The 22,146-nt window shown below is 36.3% G+C and overlaps 1 protein-coding gene across 2 annotated transcripts in view; it reads right to left on the bottom strand.

Annotated features, from left to right (window-relative positions):
- The window catches only part of PRKD1 (protein kinase D1), a 131,687-nt gene that overhangs the window by 45,918 nt on the left and 63,623 nt on the right, over positions 1-22,146 (bottom strand). For both annotated transcript variants that reach the window (XM_084263039.1, XM_084263040.1), the window contains exon 2: positions 20,005-20,143. In XM_084263039.1, coding sequence (XP_084119165.1) covers positions 20,005-20,143 — 139 coding nt within the window. The remainder of the gene's footprint in view (positions 1-20,004; positions 20,144-22,146) is intronic.

Below are 22,146 nucleotides of genomic sequence, written 5' to 3'. Positions count from 1 at the left end.
TCTGGGGCTTAAAGTCAACTGTCTTTTCTGGACACATAGCCTTATGCTGTTCTAAAATTCCAAGGAAACAAAAGAAGAATACACTGGAAAATCAAACACTTGAACTTTAAAACATTAAAATACAAAAACTTATCTTAATTCTTCACTCGTACCTACAGAACAAAATGCAGACATATTAACTTCCCTATACAATTTCATATTGAAGATATATCATAGGAATGAGGAAAGCACCTCCCCAATAGATCACTGGTCTGGGGAGTTAAAGAATGATTCATCTTTCTGGGCTTCTATATCACCAGTATGCACCCACCAGGAGGAAAAGATGCCACAGTCAGACAACAGACATCTCTGTGGTCCTACCACATACAGACAGCAATTTAGCTACAAAAGCCCAGCAGTGGGATGAAATCAAATTACAGATGAAAATCATGCTGAACATAAGGAAAAGTTGGATTGGAGAAGGAGGTGCAAGGAAAACAGCCTTGCTGTAACCTCTCTGCATTGAAAATACAAACTAGGATCTGTGCTGGTCAGCCTAAGGCTTAGGGCTACTGTCTCATATCACAGCAATTGACTCCACTACCATCTCATATCGAAGCAACTGACACGGCTATTTTCTGTTATCTGTTCTCCTAGACACTATCAAGGAGTCATCTTGGGCCTTGGTAATTCACACCTTCCTCTCCTCTTGCCTGGTCTATGAAATTGTGCTATACAGATGAAGACAGGGGCTTGAGTATTTTGGAAACTCCAGCCATGCAGCAGCTACGACACAGCTGGTCAGCAATGAAGACCTCTATAAATACTGAGCCTTTGAATCTCCATTTATTTCCTTCAGAGTTTCAATCTAACTTGAGAGCTTCAGTCCTTCTGTTCAAGACTTCTGATTCTGGGTTTTGCACAGCATATCCTACTGCATTTTTATGAAGAATATTGTGATTAATATCTCCACTTCTTCATGTAACAGAATGATCATGGAAAAGCTGTGTATATGGAAGCTTTCTCAAGGATGAGCTCCAAAACTGGAACATCTTGCCCTATCAACTTCCACCAGAATTGTAATGCGTGCTTCTTTGCTGTTGTCTAGTTTAAATGTGGACATAACAAATATAAACCAAAAAGCATATTAGAGCAAGATACACAATAAGGATGCATTTCTCCCCAAGGGAGAAGACACAAAGATATACTGCTTATAAGACCCTCAGACTTGATAACCATGAATTTTGATAATATGTATGTAAATTTTAGAAATGCAAATTTTTACTTATAAAAATAAGACTTGTCTGAGGTTGTTCCTGAAAGCATACAATTATCAAAGCACTATTAAAACATGAGTGATGTGTAAAATAAAAAGTGTCTCAATCTAGCAAATTATTTAAGTATGTACACAGGTTTATGTTTATTTCCTTGAATACCAACCTAAAGTTATGCATGTATTTAAATTCTGTTTTGAGTAAATGATGTTTGCTAAATTGGAAGATTGGAGAAGACTTGTACACTCATTTATGGATTTTTTTTCAAATATTATGAACAATGCTGTAAAAAGAGAACTAAGCTGAGAAAAAGGAGGAACTTCAATTTAACTAATTTAGAGGATGGATTAAAATGTTTTTCTTTATATTAAAATGCTAGTTTTTATGAAATGTAAATATCAATATCTCTGTAGAAGCAAATGTGAAATTATAACCTTCCACAGGCAGCTTTACCATAGGGATTTAATAATTTGGATCTTTTCCTGTGTCCTGAATTCAGTTCCACCTGAAGTGGCTATGGATGAAAAGTATTTTGTTGAGTGTCATTCCCTCTACTCCATTTTTGTTGTACTGGCCTCCTCCTGCCCTACACCACCCTTTCACGAATAATGAAGAAATAATTGACATCCTTTCCATTAAAGCTGTGACTAAACCTTTCAGCCTCCCTGCAAATTAATTAATGGGTTATCATGGCTCATGCTTTTGTAATAAAAAAAGCTTCTACTCCCAAGGTCAAATGTAATTTAGAAATGACTTTATTAAGATATTAAATAAACACCACACTTAGCAGCAATAACGTGAATGCAATTTTAGGGAGCAGAAATCAAATGTAAAGAAACCTTCTTAAGTACTGAACTTGAAGTCATTGTACCAGTTATGTAATACTGCATGTGTGTTTACAGTATGGGTTTTTTTTTTCATTAAAATGTCCTTAAAAATTCTTATACGCTAACACATTGCAAAACAGATGACCAGTTTTCAAAGAAAACGCCTTTCAATGGAAACTTAATTTTGTCTGTTTAATTGATTACTGAATTAACATTAGGATTTTTTTTTTTTATAGAAAAGTAAGTTGTCTGGGCTGAAATATGGCTGGATCAAAATAGCTCTGCAGAAGGTTAAGCTGGCATTTTCATGGTGAACTCATCCTCCTATATCTGCCACAACAGTAGGTAAGTATTGGAGTTAAAACTCAGCAGGGATGAGTTGACTGACAAAACTGTTCACCTATCATGAACTATGACAACACCTGAACTGTATTTCTGTGATGGAAAGGAACAGGAGCTAGCAATGAAGTCTCCTGAAGTGAAGGGTCCTGCAAGTTAAACTCATAAATTACAGAAACCAAAGACAAATCAAGTAAAGGCAGGAAACAGCTACAGGGAACAGAGAGGGTTTGTTAGATCCTACCTTTGTACAGGCTTTTGAGGCTGGAATATAAGGGAGTATAGACCAGCATCTCAACAAATCACCACTAGAGGACTTGTTGCATGCCTTAAAGATACTCTTAGGTACCACCCACAGAGTAGGTCACAAATTGAAGTTAACAACTAGATGAGGAACATCAGTCTGTTAGTTGAAAAGGTAACCGAGGCAAGTTCTAGGATGCTTCCAGAGTTATCAAAAAAAGATACCGATGGGAAAGATAAGCAGTGAAAAATACTATTCTTATTCTACATTTCAACCCTCCTGGACAAATAACTGAAAGGTATAATATCATTTTACATAGTGATATATTCAAAGAGACATAATTTTATACTGACATGATAAATTTTCAAAAATAAAAGGCAAGCAGGAAAAATGCATTTTATTTTAAGAAAGCTTTAAATTTGGCAAGAACTGTAGAACACAGCAATAAGAAGAATGCAAAACATCATTCTTTCTACTTTGGAAACTGTTTTGGCAATGTTCCACTGTGTTGAAAGGCATGGAAGTGTTTTGGGGTTTAATTTTTAATGTAAAAATAGTGTTTTTCTAGGCTTCAGATTAACACGTTCTCATCAGGGTCTGCAGACAGCATTCTGTTTTCTTGTGTCATGAAATGATGATATTTTCAGAGCACCGTTCACTTTATCTGGAAGAACTATGTTAACCAGCAAGTTACACAAATCTTTAATCAGTATAAGCATGGATAATTCATATTTCTTGTTCTATCACCTGTATGACATCGTTGACTTTCTATGGCTAAATTTAGCCCAGCTTAAATTTTCAGAGCATGCAATTCCAGAAGCAGTTGTATATAAATTAGGTTCTTTTATGAAACTTCTTCCACCAACTTTAAAATTATACATCTAGAAAGGCTTTCATGTAGCCACTAACAAAGAGATTTAGATTGACTATTAGGAATAATTTCTTCAATGAAAGAATGCTCAGGCATAATAACAGGCTGCACAGAGAAGTGCTGAAGTGACCATCCTTGGAACTGTCAAAAAAACATGTAGATGTGGCACTTTGGGACACAGTGGTGTTGGGTTGATGGTTGGACTTGATGATCCTAGAGGTCTTTTCCAACCTTAAAGATTCTTTGATTTTATGAAGGTTTTAACTTTCAGAATGTTCCGCTGTTATTCAGTGAAAAAAATAAAAGCCTTGCAGATGAAGACAAAGAGACAGAGATAGGCCTCCATTTGATTTGAGAGGAAAAAAAAAAGATTCTTAGTAGCAAAAAAGCATAGGTAATGTCAGGGTATCCTTTAACTTTGACAGAGCACTGATGCTGTGAAGGGAACTTTCCAGCTGTACCTAAAATTGTACAGTAAAAAAGAGGTTCCAAATATGCCTACAACAATATCCTGAAAAACTTACTACTCTGCAGAAAAGTTTGCAATACTATGTTCTTAATATGATACTGTTACACTGTTAACTTTCAGACAAACTTGTCATCATCTATTTAAGCATTCCTAGTATCACCAAAACACAGGCATTGAAACTACAACAGTTTTGACAAGACTATTTCATCAAGTCTGTTAATGACTTGGCTGTTAATGGCTAGTACTTCTTGTTCTCAGCTCAGGAGCTGATCTATCATCCAGCACAGCTGGAAAAGAGAACAAGAAGCCATTACAGCTCACAGAGGCCAGGCTCTGCTTTCAGAAAGATGCAAATGATTTAGTGATCACTTTGAGTTCCAAGTCCAAAAGGCCTCTGAACTATTAGCAGAGGTGAGATCTTGCTGTTATGAGCAACAGACCTTGACATAATGGGAGGTGTTATCTAACAACATTGCGTCTGATAGCATAAGAAACCATCAACCATATGATTAGTGGTATCTTACAGGTATGAAAAGCTTTTCTGCTACCCTCTCTCATTGGGAATGCCTTTAAAAGAAATGTATCCTGTTGACTTCTCAAAGGTACTTGCAACCATGTCCCTCCCTACAAGACCTGCTGGCATTCATCACTTAAAAAAACCCAACCCATAACATAATACACTATTCCACTTCAAGCACTGATTGAACCACAATATGGGATGAAGGGGGAGAGAAATTTTCAGAACTGAATTTTGAACTCTGAAGCAAAGGCCTGCTACTTACTAACTGCAACTGGTAAACGCTACCTGCAATTTTTTATAGCATCCAGATGAAGCAAAAGAGTCAGGCCCTCAATCCTCCAGTGACAGAGAGGCAGGAAACTGAATGACCAAGCTAGAGGTCTGATCACACATTGACTACTTAGACTACTTAGATTGGAAACACTGTGAGCTTGGGGGGTCTAGAAAGACAAGGAGGTGGAAAAGAAATGTCCCCAAAAAGAAGCAGTCATCTCAGAAAGAAGGTGAGTGGGAATAGCAGTCATCTCAGAAAGAAGGAGAGATGGAATGATGAAGGTGAATATCCTGCTTAGATATAAGATGTTGAAAGTAGGGGAAGATCCCAAAGACCATGGAGATGAGGCCAGAAGATGTCCATGCATTTTGGTTGATGACGCCCAAGACTGGCAGCTTGAAGCAATGGCACAATGTTGTGCTCAGCCTTCCCTGGCCAGCAGCTACCTCCTTACTGGGAGGGGTAGTGGGGAGCTAGAAAATGTAAGGCTGGGAAGGGAACAAATTACCCAGCATGGGAGGTATGTAAGTAAGGGAAAAGTTCAGATCTCCTTCATTTTTAAATAAAGCCCAGTATCCAGATTCCCTACAGGTTGTTGCTTACATAGTCTCACCCATGATGTGAGATTTAAGCAATAAACTGTAGGAGATGATAAAACATTTGTAATCATTTGTCCAGTGCTAGCTCAGACTTGTATGGAGAGTTTTAATAAGAGATTAACATTTATGAATCAACATGCCTGATTCATCTGTATGTTCTGAATTTTTAAAGTTCAATTTTCATATACTTCATTTCAGAATGATTCCAGTTTCATACCTACAAACTATACAGTACAGTAGGCTTTATATTAATTTCAAATCCCACCACAGAATTCTTTCTTTATAAATTTACCCATTTATTCACCCAAGTGGAAAAAACAGCAATACTTTAGTACCAGATTCAAGACTTGTTAATCATAAAATTATACTGTAGAGGAATGAATTTAGCATAGGAAAACAAAATTAAATACTCTACAAGTTTACTGTAGCTATATGCTCTAAATTAGTCCTGATTATTGGTAATAAGAAGCAGTGGCAAATTAAAAATAAAGCCTCTTGCTCCTTTTCTTTGCTCAGACTGATCTAAAGTTCTTCACAGTTCTTTTCAAAAGCTCCTTAGAAAAATCAAGTAAAGAATTCGGTGGCTGCTGGCAAAACTACATACCTCAAAAAGAGGAGATGCTCAAAAAGAATTAGTAGCACCTGTAAAACATAACTAATTCCTTCAAGTTTCTTTCTTAAAAGGTTAAGAAAATGGTTTGTTGTATGGGGAATAAATGTCTGTAGCTTAAAGTATAATGGAATTAAGAATACAATATTACACTGAACTCACTGAAGAATCTCTGTGTACATTAAAGTAGTTTTAACACTCTTTAATGTGAATGATCTGGTTGTTTTTTTTTTTTTTTTAACGCATTACAACAGTCCAAGAATGACTCACCCTGAAAGCATCTCCAGTGTCTGGCCAGGAAGACTCCAAGGTCAAAAAGATAAGCAAAATGTTTAGGGAATATTCCATTGCTTCCATAAAGATAATACAAGTGTTCTACTGACATGGTAAGTTTACCCAGGATTTTATCCATGCATGTAAATAAATGGGATTGAAATTAACATTGGAAATGGTGATTCTAATATTCCTCACTTGCCATTCTGCATTTGGTTTCTGTGAGACTGACAAAAAAATGTATGGTAGGAGACAACTACTGACAGGTGAGAAAACAACACTGGAGACATGGAAGAGACTTCCATATAAGGAGAGATTAAAAGACTGGAATTGTTTCATTTGGAGAGGAAATGAGTAAGAGTTTACTGGATTCAAAAAGAGGAGGAAGCCAAAAAAATAGACCAGGAAACAAATAGCCTCTGTAGTATAGCCTTCTGCACCAACAAACTATAGTGATAACAGTCAGGCAAGCTCTCCAAACTTCTTTTTGGCAACAAGTCGGTTTCACTAGGTTAACAGAAACATTCTTGGGGTTTCTATAAGAGCCAGAGTGAGCCAGATTTCAATCAAAATGACAGTGTCACCAGTTTTGAGTCACTCTACCACTCAGCTATAAAAAGCAGCAGATTGCAACCTGTGGCAGTTCCTGAGTCTCTTCCTCCTTAGTTTCCATTTCAAATTGTTATATTCCCCAAGGGAAGGCGGTTTCCTTGTTTGTGCTCAGACTTCTGCTTTACCCATGAACCTCAAGCCCTTCCTAAAAGATGTGCATCTTACCTCAAAGGGTTGCTAACATCATTTATTGGAAAGAACCATGAGACTGTGCATTGCTATTTGCTCTTTTGCATACCAAAGCCAGCAGTCATCCAGTGAAAGCAAACTCAATGAGTGATACCAAAAGACATGTTTTTTACATAAAGCATATTTAATTTGAAACCTACTAGAACAATGAGTTACTGAGACCAGGAATTCAGAGAGACTGAAAAAGTAGAGTTTCTCCACATGCTAGATTTTTTTTCCTGGCATATATCCAAGCAGTGTAGAATACACTATTGACAGGTTAATAACACTTGTCTGATGGGCAAGTTATTCCCAGTGTGTTACCTTTTAATTTTCAACCTCCATTCAAGACTCACTACTATCAATTAACCAATACAATAATGCAAATGTTTGGTTAAGCATCTACTGTTCAAATAAACTGTCAAACAAAAGTATCAAACCAAGAAAACTGTATGAATATCCAAAGTGTTTTCTGCTTAGCCTCAGCAAAGTCTGTTCCTCATTACACATAACTAGTGAAAATTAAGTGGGAGAGATAGTTCTTTCAAGGAGGGGGATGGATTTTGGTAAGGAAATCTTCAAATTTTGGCAGTTTTGTGCTGTTTATGATTAGAACCTAATAGAAACAACTGAAAGACTATGAAGAACTGAGAAAAGAAAGAAAATTTAACTGAAGTTTCCCTACTGCCCTAACAAAAAAAATACAAATTTAATGTTTTTAAGAGATGAACAATTTTTTTTTCTAATATACGACTTTTTTTTTTTCTAATATACAGCTTTACATGAACCTATAGCAGTGGTCTCCAAAGTGGGGGCACAGACTCCTGGGTGTGCACAAGACAACCCATTAGGGTGCAGGAAGAAAATATTAGAACTTCAGAAACATATGTAAGTTATAAATAAATAAACATATATTTGGGGTGTCTGTTTAAAAATTTTTAGCAATGGGCTGCACAACAAAAAACTTTGGAAACTGCTGATTAGTTTCTCTAGTCTACCTTTAATAAAAGCTCAAGTGATTTTATGAAATATTTTATATCCATGTCAAAGTTCCACACATCATAGAGTAAGGAAAGACTAAATAAATTTGTTAAACACTAAACAGAGTTGATTCGTCATTTGATGGAAATATGTTTTGTATTAATATGTACTGCTTTCTGCATCAATGCCTTTTTATTTATAATTTCATATTGGTTCAGAATGCTAATCAGATGATGCCATCACATTAAAATACCAAATGAGCACAGAAATGCCCATTAAAATATAGGACAATTTTGACTCCAAATTTGATTTATCATCTCAAGTCTCTTCAAAAAGGATCATCTGAAATGGGGGCTGCTGAAATATATACCTGAATAATGTGTGGCTTGTGTTAAGACTCAGTCAAAATGATAATTTCTAAAACCTTTTTAAAGAAAGGTAAGTTTGATGTGTACCATGTTATAAAAACAGAGTAAAAATTAGTAAGGAAGGGGAAAAAATTGCCTCATCCTAAGTAAGAACAAGATACTTTAAGGAAAAGAAGGGGGTTTTAAGTGCAGGGGTTTTAATGTATACACCTACTGTATAATGTAAAATGAACATCAAGAATTAATTAGATCTACTTTACAAGCTGATTGGCATTTTTTAATGCATTAACTGCAATGAATAAAACTGTAATGAACTGTAGTAAACTTCCATCTCACCTTTCTTAGAATGCTGGCTATACAACTTATTGATGAATAATAATTAAACATCACGTAATTGCTTATTCTAACTTAATCATAACAACATAGGAAAACTCACAGTAATGAGGTTAACCCTGTTAAACTGATGTAACTTGAACAAAATTTATTTTCAATGAACACTCATGATAAGAATCCAAAAGCGTAAGAATGACTGGATCAAGATCTGCTGAGCCTGAGAATCCTGCCTTTCAAAGAGGAGCTCCCAAAGCAGCAGCTGCATCTGGTGACATTTCCCCAGAGACATATGACACAAGGGCAGTGACATTACAAGCATTTTCTATTTTGTCTCTATCTCTTTCCTGAGAATTCCAAGACTTGTGTTTCCTTTTCTTGTCTGTTACTGAAAAATTAAGATGACATTTTCATACTATAACTCGAACTTCTCCATTTTCAGTAGTATCAGCTAACTTAGAGCTCCTTGTTACACTGACAAAAATCAAGAAGGTCCCCTGACACTTCATATTGATCTACACTGAATTTTATATGGGGTGACAACAACACTTTACTAGTCATGCTTTCCCCATCATTTATAAACGTATTTAACAGCACAAACCTAGGAACCTCTGCCAGTGACCTGCTTACACTGTGAAAACAGCATGTATTTCTACCCTTTGTTTCCTAATTCATAAACAGTTATTTATCCATTTGAGCATCTACCCCCTTCTTTCATGAAAGCATAGTTTCTTTATGAGCCTTTAGAAAAGAACATGTTTGTATGACTTTTGGAAAAGCAAGTATGTGGCCCTAACTACATAGAAAACTTGCTATGTTCATGAGGAGCACACACATAAATTGAAAAGGTAGTATTGCCAAACACTGGACAATTAAAGGTGGACAATGCAGGAAGCCTGATCTAGTAGCTCACAGTGGAACAGTGACCTCTCATAAAAAGGTCCTGTTCTGAGAGAAGGATTTGTATAGCTCCTCCCAAGGAAAGGTCAACTTCCCTACCAAAAGTGTTGTTTCCAACATTTAATTTCATGTTTTTATAAATTCAAAATGTCATTGTTTATGATTATCAATTAATAAAGCCTTAAAAAGACATCTGAAGCCCTGACATGACTGAAAAATTAGAGTTCAAAAAGCTTACTTAAAATTTTAATTTTGTTCCTATAAAGAAATGCACTGCTTGCTTCCATACAATTTACATACACAAAATCTTGCTATTATTTCAGATTTTCTGCTGCTGAAATAATTATTAAATACTAAAAACATATAGTAAGAAAGAATAATTATCACAGCCTGTGTTTCTGCAAGAGGACTATAAGCAAAGTTGAGACGTTAACTGATACCCTACTAACATTTGCCTGTTGTGTATCACAGAATCACAAGGTTGGAAAAGACCTTTGAAGATCATCAAGTCCAACCATTCCCATCCTATGCTAAACCATATCCCTAAGTACCTCATCTACCCTTTTTTTGAACACATCCAAGGAAGGTGACTCAACCACCTCCCTGGGCAGCCTGTTCCAAGCCCTGACAACTCTTTCAGTAAAAAATTTTTTTCTAATATCCAATCTGTCCCTGCCCTGGCACAGCTTCTTGCCATTTCCCCTTGTTCTATCTCCTGTCACCTGGATGAAGAGACCATCGCCCACCTCTCTACAACCTCCCTTCAGGTAGTTGTAGGTGGTGATGAGGTCTCCCCTCAGCCTCTTCTCCAGACTAAACATCCACAGCTCCCTCAACTGTTCCTCATATGATTTGCCCTCCAGCCCCTTCACCAGCCTGGTTGCCCTTCTCTGCACTTGCTCGAGGACCTCAATGTCCTTCTTATGTTGAGGAGCCCAGAACTGGACACAGTACTCGAGGGTGCAGCCTCACCAATGCCAAGTACAGGGGCACAATTACCTCCCTAGACCTACTGGCCACACTGTTCTTGATACAAGCCAAGATGCCATTGGCCTTCTTGGCCGCCCGGGCAAGAAGTATCATTTTGCTTAATATGTATTGTCAATGAGGCAGCCAGAGAATATAAGGAAGTGATGCTGATAGAATTATCTTTTTCATCCTGTTTTAACTTACTCGATATTGCAGCAGAAAGGAAGGAATGGTAAGGCAAGACAGGAGGGGGAGTTCGGAAAGATTCTGCTGATGAACTAAAAATATGAATCTTGAAGCCTGTATCCAAAGGCTTGTGAGCCAAAGAGAAAACAACGAGGCAAAGAATAAACAGAAGGAAAGAACCTTTTAGTCCTAAGAACTTCAAACTCGAAGTCTCTATCTGAAATTCGTCATCCAAGAATGATGTAGGCTGATGAACAGTGAGGGATACCAATTGATCAGTAGTGAGCCTTACCCCTACAGAAATATGAGAAAAGATCATAGCTAGAGACAATTAAAAGGACATAGAGGAAGAATAATTTTGAAAGGTATCATTTCATACAGGATACACAAAAGACAGTATTTCTCAAACAAACAAGAAAAAGAGGGCATTGATGTAGCCTTGAAGACACCAAGAGAACAAAGATTTCTGATCGCAACAAAGCAAAGTAAGAAGCTATGACAAACTATATAAGTAATATAAAATGATGTTCAAAGAGATAACATCATGTTTATCCAAGGAGCTAGCAGTTGGACTAACATTACAATCCAGTTGATATATGGCATTTACTGTAATTGCATAGTTATCCACAGCTTTTAACCAGTTCAATATATTTTATCATATACAAGACAGTATAAACTGTACAGAATCCAAATAAAATGTCAGCATCTAATGATCAGATGGTGTACCGTCTATGTGATATTAAAACAGAAACAGCTTCTTAACAAAAGCAGTGGATCAATTCCTGCCCTCATCAACTCAGCAAGGGAACATAAAATAGCTGCTATTTGACTTTCTTGCTTCAGGAATCCTGCCAAGTTGAGCGCAACTGCTCACAGCAAGTGTATGAAGTACATTCCACTAATTTGCACAAGATGCTAACATTTCATCATCTGCCTTTCAGTGGCTGGCAAAGACCTGTTACATCCCAATGCAAATATATCCCAGTAAAAACTGACACAATTTTTATAAGCAAACTCATACTGAAAGTGTAAATATATTTTTTCCCATCTATATAATGTAAGACATAAACTGTACTGGCAAGAACAGTCTTGAAGTTCAAAAGTCTGAAGTTCAAAAGTCTGAAGGCATCTAACATAATTGTTTCCTTGAAGGCCTTCAAAAACAGAAGTCAAAAAGAGTCAGACAATAAGAAGTACAAAGTCCCAGCAACTCTTGTTTGGCAGCTTGTTCTATAGAGTCTGTGCTTCCTTTTAAGGGAAAAAAGGCAAATATATTTCATCCAAAAAAGGTCACAAATTCACAGATGAAGTGGTGGTGATTGCATCTACAGACAGATTGAAATAATGATGATTTGAGAAAGAGGTGAACTCAACTAGCATCCAGATCTCACTTAATAAGTTAATGTAAAAAACTTCTTAACTATTTAACTTCTCCAGAAAGAAATGGTATGAAAGGTGATGTCTCTCAATCATTAATATCTCTTTATTGGCAATTGAAATATTTTTTAAAGGCTAGACAAAAGAATACCAAACAGCTTCAGAAACAAGGAGTAAAGCATGTTCCATTCTGTTCTAATTTACTGTGAATTTTACCTCACGTTATTTTTGTCACTCACATTTGTACCCTGTATTTTTAATGAGTGGAACATGAAGGATGCTTTTTCATAGGTCCACAGTTGAACCTTGTAGCAAATCAAGGCTGAAGAACACTTGCCATCTTAAGCTCAACTTAAATAAACTTACTTCCTTTTCTTCAGCAAACAGTATGACTGAACTGTAGACACACACACCTATACAGACAAGTTTTGGTTTCTCTTCCTTTCAGAGTTTATGAATGACTGACAACACATTTACAGCCATCTTTGATTATAACTTTGACTGCAACTTCTCTGCTTTGCTTCCTGGTTTGGGCTTCCTACTAATTTTTGAGAATATCCTAATCAAAAGCAACTCTTCCCACAAATATAACTTAATACAATCCTTTCTCCAAAGATTCGGACCCTTTTCAAGTCTGAATAGCAATTTAACTAAGTAAATGTTGGATTCAATGAACACATTAGTGGAGATTTCCATAGCACTAAGGAAAAGACTTTCCTCTTTTGTGCATCAAGAGACCAAATGTACTTTTCTCACATTTTGAAGAAGAAATGAAACAGACTATGCACAGCTAAGAAAACAACAACACAGCAAGGAACACAATTCTGACAGATTGGTTTTAGTGATACTGTTCAATGAATGTCCTGGAGTGCAGCCTAATAAACCGACTGGGTTCAACATACAAATTAGCAGCTTTAATAAATTTCTGAAGTGTCTCCATATCTCCTGTGCTAATACTACTGGAATCCCATGTAGTAAACAGAAACAAAGCGTTAAAAGATAGAATCTTTCTAAAAAGACATAAAAGGAAGAAAACTGTATAAGACGTAAAGAATAAAACTACTTATGAGGGCTACTAATGTTCATAATGAAAGTTCTCTTTTCCTCTTTTAATGTGCAGTTGACTGAATCTGTAACTCAACACACCCTTTTGCTTCCACTGTCATAATAATGCCTGACCTTTCACTTCCAAAACGCCAGAATCTATATTGGCACTAAACGGCGACTCATCTGCATGACTGCAGTAGCCTGTGCTGATCTGCCCTGGCCCAGTAGGCAGACAAATACACAAAATTTGCTCAGTGACTTACATGATTCTTACACTCTATTAAAATCCTACCACATAATGCACCAATGCAAAACGCAAGCAATAATGTTCATTATGAATTTAAAAGCACAGCAGGTGTTGCATCCATTTCTTTTGTTTCACCAGACAACTCTAGCTCTACCAGAAACCTTTTCAGTTAGCATGCCATCTGCACGGTACAATTCTCTTCCTTAAAATGGACTAAAGTGCTTCAGCTACAATGAGCAGCTTCTCTCAGTTAGAAATTTTTCTAGATAAATTTTAATATAAACTGTAATATAAACTGAACTAGAAGATGATCACATTTATTATTTCTTAAACTGCCAAGAACTTAAGTGCAAGAAGAAAAATACAATTAATTACAGGATGTCCAGCCTCTTTGTAATTAAGAAAACTACAATGAAAATTAGAAAACAAATAGTATTAGGATATGAACTGATTGTATAACCCCATAGTACTGGGGCTGACAATTCTCTACACTTACCAATATTGACATGTGCAGTAAAAAAATAAGTGCAGTGGATCAGTACAGCTTTTGACATCAGATATCAGCGCCTCAGGGGATGTTTACCCACAGCGCACAGTTTTCAGCAGCAAAGCTGTAGCAGTAACACTATGTTCTACTGCCTGTTTCTGACATGCCATTCAAAAATAAATTCCATAATATACCTTGATTTACAGACCTTTAAAATGTACCATCTGTTTCCATATTTGCAATATAGTGTAGAAATAAAACTTTTCAACCAGTTCAACTGAAGATACATCCCATTCGCCTGAACGTATATTGCATTTCTTTTGTCTTTTACACTGCTCAAGTGCTCAATTTTATCCAGTGTACTGCTCAAGGTCAATTTCTCATTTTCAAAGGATTTTTTTCCTCCATTCAAAATAAATTTTCAAGGCATTACAAGTTATGTAATGTCATGAAAAGGAATTCTTATGGCCATGTATTTAGATTGACTTTTTTTTTTTTTTTAAATTAAGGAGAGAAAATCCATCTACAGGTAATTTGTGATGCACTATTGCCAAAATCTACAGTAATTTGAAATTGTCATATATGTTTCAATAAAATGCTGCTTGCATTAGTTTGAATCCTTCCCCAAACATTACACAGCTCTTTCTCTTCACTAGTGTTGCAGAACTGGGCATATATTCCTCCCCTCCACAAGACAGGAATTTTAACATTACAGAAATTAATTGCTGCGTTTAGCCAAGGCTCAACTGCGTCAGGACACCACTGCTTTTGAGTGTCGATTGAGGAAATCAATTTAATTTCTTGTATAATTTGAGACTTCTGACAGAAAGCTTTTGTAATAGTATAATTGTCAGTCAGTCAGGCCATGACACATTGTAAGTTTCTTTTGCAGTCCTTTGCATTTAAAGAAAGTATTCTAAGCATTGTATTGCTTAGTATAAAACACTGAAATATTAACAGATGACTAACTAAATCCACCAATTTCTGTAAAGTTCACGTGCAACTGGGGGTGAAAGCCATTCCCAAATCTATAATATTAGAACCGGTACTGCGTGGCTGATCTTTTACTTCCTCTTGCTGAGGTGTTTTGGAGCTAGTATTACAGCATGTCAATATTGAAGACATATCTTAGCAATTACTCTTCACAGGAAACTCCTGCAGGAGGTCAGGAGGAAGACTGAAAGCAGACACAAGTTGATGAAAGGTGGGACCCTAGATTTGGGAAATCACGCTGAGGAATCTGGTATGACAGGACAACTGAAAAGGTGCAAACAACTGAACCACCACTTCTCTTGGTTTTCAGCTGTTGAGATGTATCTTTGGATATCATCAAGGACTGAGTGGTTGTCCTCCTCTGCAAACCTCATGCTGTTGTCAAGGTTTCATAATAAGATCTCTTTACATAGCTAGGTGGGTAACAACTAGGTTTTTTTGTTGGTGGTGTATTAATGAATTTGTTGCTTGAAATAATAAAATCATAACACTTCTACAATTTTCTTTGGCTTTTTGCAATCATTTCTGACATCCATTATCAGTATGTAAGGTGCATATATTTTAAATGAAAGCATTTTATCGTAGATTGATATATTTGCTATTAAATACTTAATCAGAAACTAAAATATTAAAATAACTTGGAGGCAAGGAAATGAAATAATTTAAATATTTAAATAACTTAATAAAAACCCCACAGCCCTTCTTGTCATAAAGCATCTTTATTTGTAAAGAAAGCACTGATACATTAAATCACATGGACCTACAGTGGACCTACAGATGCATTCTGGTGATATGTGGCGATACGATAACTTGATAAAAATTAACCAAAATTAATTCTTACAAAAAATGTTTTTGCAGTGAAAATGCTGAAGAATTTTCGTTAAAGGATCTTAATTCTCTTTCTCTGGTTTGCTTCTAAAATGTAACAGGAGTGTACCTGAAAGGTGCGTATAAAAAAGCTGGGAAAGAACTGTTTACAAGGGCATGTAGCAGTAGGACAAGGGGTAATGGTTTTATACTCGAAAAGGGGAGATTTAAGTGATATTAGAAAAAAGTTCTTAAATATGAGGGTCATGAATCACTGGAACAGGTTGCCCAGAGACACAGTGGAGGCCCCATCCCTGGAGATATTCATGGTCAAGCTTAATGTGGCTCTGAGCAACCTGATCTAGTTAAGATGTCCCTGCTTACTGCAGGGCGTTGGACTAGATGACCTGTGAAGTTCCATTCCAACTGTATACATTCTATGATTCTAGGAGTGAAAGAGGTAAGTAATACCTGGCATACATCAGCTTTCTTACTCAGGTGGACACACCCACCAAACAGAACAGTTCAAGAGCGAAGCACTGACTCACACAAAAACTTGGGCAATGGGACAGAAAGAGAAGGTAAAGAACAATGAAAAAAGGGGAATTAATATTTATACATGTTACAACACAGACCTTCTTCAAAGTATGTATGGTGCATGCTTTTTGCAGTCCGATTTCACCATACTGTGCTATGATGACTTCCAGAGAATTGAATAGTATTTGATCAAATATAAAGAAACAGTAAACTTCAACTTCTTAAACTAAAGCAGCAAAAGGGAGACAAGGGAAAATGTAGTCCCGTTGTTGAATGGAACAGGCATTGCCTCAGTCTTTACTGGCAAGTCCAGCCTTCAGGAATCACAGATCCCTGACTCCAGAGGAAAAAGACGACTTACTCTTAGCAGAGAGGACTCTGATTAAGGAACATTTAAGCAAACTGGACATCAATGGGGCCTGACAGGCTACACCCATAAATGCTGATGCATATCATTGCACAGCTACACTCATGTACTGTGCACTGTGTCCAGTTCTGTACTGTATCCCATGTTGGCCTCCCTAGTCAAAAGAGACATGGAAGCTAGTATGAAAATAAGTGCTTTTAAAAAGAGTACTTTGACAGCTTTGCCAATATAAAATACTATAAATACATATTTATTTGCGTAAGAACTAGATAACAGTTTTTTCATTGCTAGCAGGGAAAGGCCCAAGGAAGACTTTTAAATCTTTTGCCAGACAGGAGAAAAATGATTACTTCAGTTGTAAGTGAAAGAAGGCCACTTCATTTTAGTGAGGCCATGAGGGATGGCTGTAAAGATCACATAAATTAGAATCTCTCACAAAATAACATGTGAAAGTTTTTAGCCGTGGAGTGGTGGTTGGTCAGAGAGACAGTTATACTTTTCTCTTATATTTTCCACAAGAAGATTTAACTATACTTGGGGGGAGGGGGAGGTGAAAAGGATGGGTGGAAGGGCACAGGACACGGAAAAACAAACAAAACAGAAAGAACCAATTATTTTTTACAAACTGCTGCTAATAGGGTCATAAAACTGAAACAAGAACTATTCTCAGAGATTAGAACTTCTATTTGGTGCAGGTGAGAACAAATTAAGAAAATTCAGAATTACAGACTTGGAAACACATGACTATGCAGGTATGATGGCACCCTATTTCCTGTAGAACTGTATGCAAAAAGCTGCAATATACTTAGTTCTCAGTACATCATAATCTTACCCATTTTGCTTTGTAAATATATTCAAGATAGTTTTCTTAATCTATGAATTTCTATAACCTTTTAAAAGATTTGATTCCTCTAAATTCTATTTTCTTCTTTTTTTAACCCTTCATGTCACACTGCTACAGTTGCACAGTTTTTGATGCAGCTGATACAGTTAGTGAACTGCAAAAGGGAAATAGCCCATCATAGAAATCACTTACATCAGTGGTAAGAATAATTTTTTTCATTATTTCATCAGAAATAAACCCAGATAAAATTACACACCTGATCAATACTGTCAACAACTATATAACAGAATTGTTAGGAAGTGTATAATAGTGCACTTTGGGGATTTACCTTTAGCTAAAATTTGGTTGCCATAACCCAGTACAACAATACTTTGTGATATTAAAAGTTCCAGGCTTTCAGCCAGCAATGTATAGTCTAAACTAGATGCTGAGAGGAGAAAAATATACAGATCCTGGGCAACTGTAGGCACCACCCACACTTTCATGTAGTGCCGGTTCAATAGCCTTCCTCTAAATACTGCAGAATTGCTCATGCTTGACCACTTTTGCGGAGAGACACTTCAGCTGAAAAATAAAACCATAAAAGCCCTAATGCTCTTAAACTGTATAGTTCGCCTTTACCACTTGCAAGTACTGCATAAAGTGAGGCTTTTGAAGATTTAAACAGCTACTTGCCCGATTTTGGCAAACTGGAAGATACATGGTCTCCATTTCAAAAGCATATAAATAATATAGCAGGTAAAGCACTACATTCCCGGCTGATTTTTTTTTCCCCACTGCATCTGATTTACTGCTCTGGAGTGGTAATTTCTATTGGAAATATAAAATAGAGATTACTAGTATCTTCCCAAAAGAGAAAAAATTGTTTGCTGAATGATGACTTACAGGAATGACTTGCATTATTCCTTAACATACTACTTCCTTTTCTAATCAGAGCATGGTACAGAGTCCTATGCAAGAAAACTATATTTAAAAGCTCAGTTGGCTTAGATCATGTCACCTAACTCTTACCTCCACTCTTTTCAGCATCCATTAGGACTTTGGCTTTCTCTTTGCTAATCCTAATCTCTTCTATACATTTGATTTTAACCCTTTTATGACAACATACATGACTCCCTATTTTTAAGCGTCTTTACTGATGCTTTAACTTCATGTTCCAACTCCAAAAGAAAGCCCTTGAGACAACTTGGAAGTTTTATACCAGTATCACCTTTACATCTTTAAAATTCCAACAGTATCTCTCCTACAGACCCTTGTACACTTTGCATGATTCCTAGTCACATACCTCACTCCTTCTTACATCTAAGCTTTTGACAAGTCCTATTGACACCTAATGGCATCCCCAGACTTTCTCACATTCCAGTTGCATAATTTCTGCTTATTTCCTGCTTCTATTAGAGTACTCTTCATGGTCACTCTGCTGGTCAAACATGCTTCTTAAGTGCTTTTATAATTTCGCTGCATCCAAAATTTTGCCTTTTACCTTACAATTCACTCATAACATACCTCTCCTTAAATCCTATCAGCTGCAAGTCACCTTCCAACCATACCATTAATTGCCTGGCTTTGCACTGACTTATATTCTCAACTTATCTCCTCTGACTTTTGTACTTCCTAGGCCATAAATAGTTATCTTCTTTTGTTCCACCTTTTCACCTTCCACACCATCACTTATACTTGTCAGACAATCGACAGTCCTGCACAAGAAGCATCTAGCACTCCTCCGAGAGAGCCATCCATTAAAAAAAACCCTCAAAAAGCTAGAATTCACATTTTCCTCTTCCTTACCTAAATACTTTAAAAATAAGTCATGCGAGGAGTTAGAGCAGCCCTGAAAGGCATTGTTATGTAGGGTTTTGAAAAAGCAGTTAAACTATTTTTATAGCACTTCATGTAAGGCAAAAGCTAAAAATCCTTGCTTTGAAAGAAGTCAGGTCACTGTTAGCAAGAACGGCCTTGACGATTCTTCCACGGGTAATTATGAACTGACTGCATCGACTAATAGAAAAATGTATACTCTATACAATTAAATATTAAAAATCTTGATACTTCATGCAAGATGCATGAAGACCAATTCTAATTCTTAAGCTACTCCGTTAATTAAGCAAATATTAAAATATCTATTGTATTTTGATGTTACTTGTTACATTTTGTTTTTACTGTGCTTCTTTGAAGAGGGCTATGCTGCCACATGGGATTTTTTTCCTCTAAAAATGTAGAACTTACGTATTTCAAATTGTTTATTAAAATTAACCTGCTACTTAACTAGTAATATGGACAAAATAAAGGCTGTTAAAAAGTATATAGTGCAATTAAAAAAAAAAAAAGAAAAGAATTAATAGGCATAATATGCATCTATACAACTAAGAAAGATTTTTACTCCATGTCAGTGAAGGAGCATACAAACAAAATCTCCTTTTTCTTGAATCCTAACTGGGACAAAAATACTGTGGATCTTTTTTGGTTGCAAAAGCATGTCAGTAATTTTCACTGTATTTTAGTTACCTGACAGGACAACTTCCACTAGGTCTCCTTCTTGAATATCTGCAGCTGATTTCACCAACTGGAGAATGTTTTCCGAGGTAGGGTCATGGCGGAAGAGCAGAATTTTGTCATACATTCCGTAGAAACCGCATTCAGGGAACTGCAAATAAAACCAGGAGAATTTACTATGCTGTAAAATATGTAACTGTAAAGTACAATGAATAGAATTAATTTTGAGGAAAGAGTAGTTCATTTCTCAGACCAGTACCGAACCACATCCATGGCAATATTTGTAACTACATTCTGAAAATGGCTCCCCCCCAAGCAAGCAAGATCATTTGCCTTCCACTTCCTCTGTGAGCAATGCGGTATTCACAAGGAAACGAGAGAGAAAGAAGTGCATCCCCTAGCCACTGCTGATAACTTTTCATAGACAAATTCCTTTGCATGGTGATTAGACCCTCCTGGAGCAGGTGTTTGGACTAGATGACCTATGGAGGTTCCCTTCCATTCCATATTATTCCACAGTCCTATGATCTCTCGCCAGATTAGTGCCAAAAGGATCCCTTGAGGCTGGAAAAAATATTTGTCCGTTCTGCCCAAGATTCAATGCCTCAGTAATAGCTCATTAAGTAATACCTATTTCTTGAAACTCACATTATAAGACACAAAATACAGTGTTTCTGAACAACCAGAATGGTCAGTTTTGGTGCAAAAGTGATGGAGTTTTGAAAATAGATTAAGTCCTGTTCACACTGGATTTTTTTTTTTTAAATTCAGATGTTTGAAATTAAATTTGATGTTATTATATAAGTATTTTTTCCATCTTTTTGATGTAGCAAAAAAAGAGAGTTAGTTTCTTTCATGCTCCCAGCTTTAAGACCTAAGATTTTGTTTTGATAAACAGTCAATAAACCCCTTTCCTGATATAAAAAATTAAATTTAATTTTATGCCACTGAACTACTCCGTGTATTATTTAGGAGTTTTATCAACATGCAGTGAAAGAAAGACAATGCTAAGCAAAGCTTGAGAGATAAAACAGGCAGGCTTTGAGGTTAAAATTACTTTGAAAAGAATGAAGAATGGAAGGAATCCAAGAAAAAGTACTTGAAAACAGTATATTTATTACTGAATATATTGCAGAACCCATCCAAACAGCTCAAGAAAGTTGGGTTGGTTTTCAAGTTTTAAAGTACGCATTGAAGAGAGAAAATGGCTAGATCCCTGGTTTGAATGGAATGCACCTAAGTCTCTGAGCCTTTGTCTCCCACAGTACCAAATGTGAAAACTATCACATATTTTTTTATGCAACTAATATTAAGGACTAAAACTGTAAGAATAATTAAATAATGCTGAAGGACCTCAGTTCTCAAAGTATCATTGTTTACAAGTCTCATTAAAATAATAAATTATTTAACATAGTGCCAAAAGCATTTTCAAGAGCATTCAAGCGCAAATTAAATTTATGGCTTAGATGTGAAACAATTACTCTAGCTTTTAAAGAAATTTGCTTTAAAATAAGCATAAATGGGAGTGAATCAAAGCTTTCAAGAGATGTAATCTGAACTGCAATTAGCCTCTTCATCCATAGAGGGGCTAGCTAAGTAATAGAAAAGCAGATGACATAGGCACTGACACCTGAGTGTTCTACAAAGCTATCCAAGGTCTGACACAGCAGCACTGAGCTGAGCCTAAAAGCCTGCTGGAGCCACCAAGACACCAGTGTCAGGGTGCTCCATGGCTGGAGAAGCTCTTCTTCCTTCACTCAAGCGCTTGAGCTGGCAGCAGGCAGATACCCCCTTGTCCTAAAGATTTTAAATCTAGAACATGGGTGAGGATTAAGGTTTCAGTTGAACAGATTCCTACCATGCTACAGGACAGAAGCTTGATAATACAAGATTGAGATTTTTCCTTTACTGAAGGAGTGAAAAATTAAAAATATCTTTCAAAAGAGGCACTTTTGACCTTTTTCAAACACTGGATTTTGGTGATAGTGAAGGAGATAGCATTTCCCTCAATTCATTGTGATTTAAATTGTTTGTTCTCTCCTTATATTCCATTTGCTCATTTCAAATTAGCTCTATATTTTCCATCTTTAAAAGTATTTGCTATATTACATGTATTATCAATGTGTGTATAAATATGTGCATTTTAGGTGTCAT

Source organism: Gallinula chloropus, assembly GCF_964237585.1.
Source record: "Gallinula chloropus genome assembly, chromosome: 4".
Classification (NCBI taxonomy): Eukaryota; Metazoa; Chordata; class Aves; order Gruiformes; family Rallidae; genus Gallinula; species Gallinula chloropus.
The sequence above is the reverse complement of the archived record's forward strand: the minus strand, read 5'-3'. Positions and strand labels throughout refer to the sequence as shown.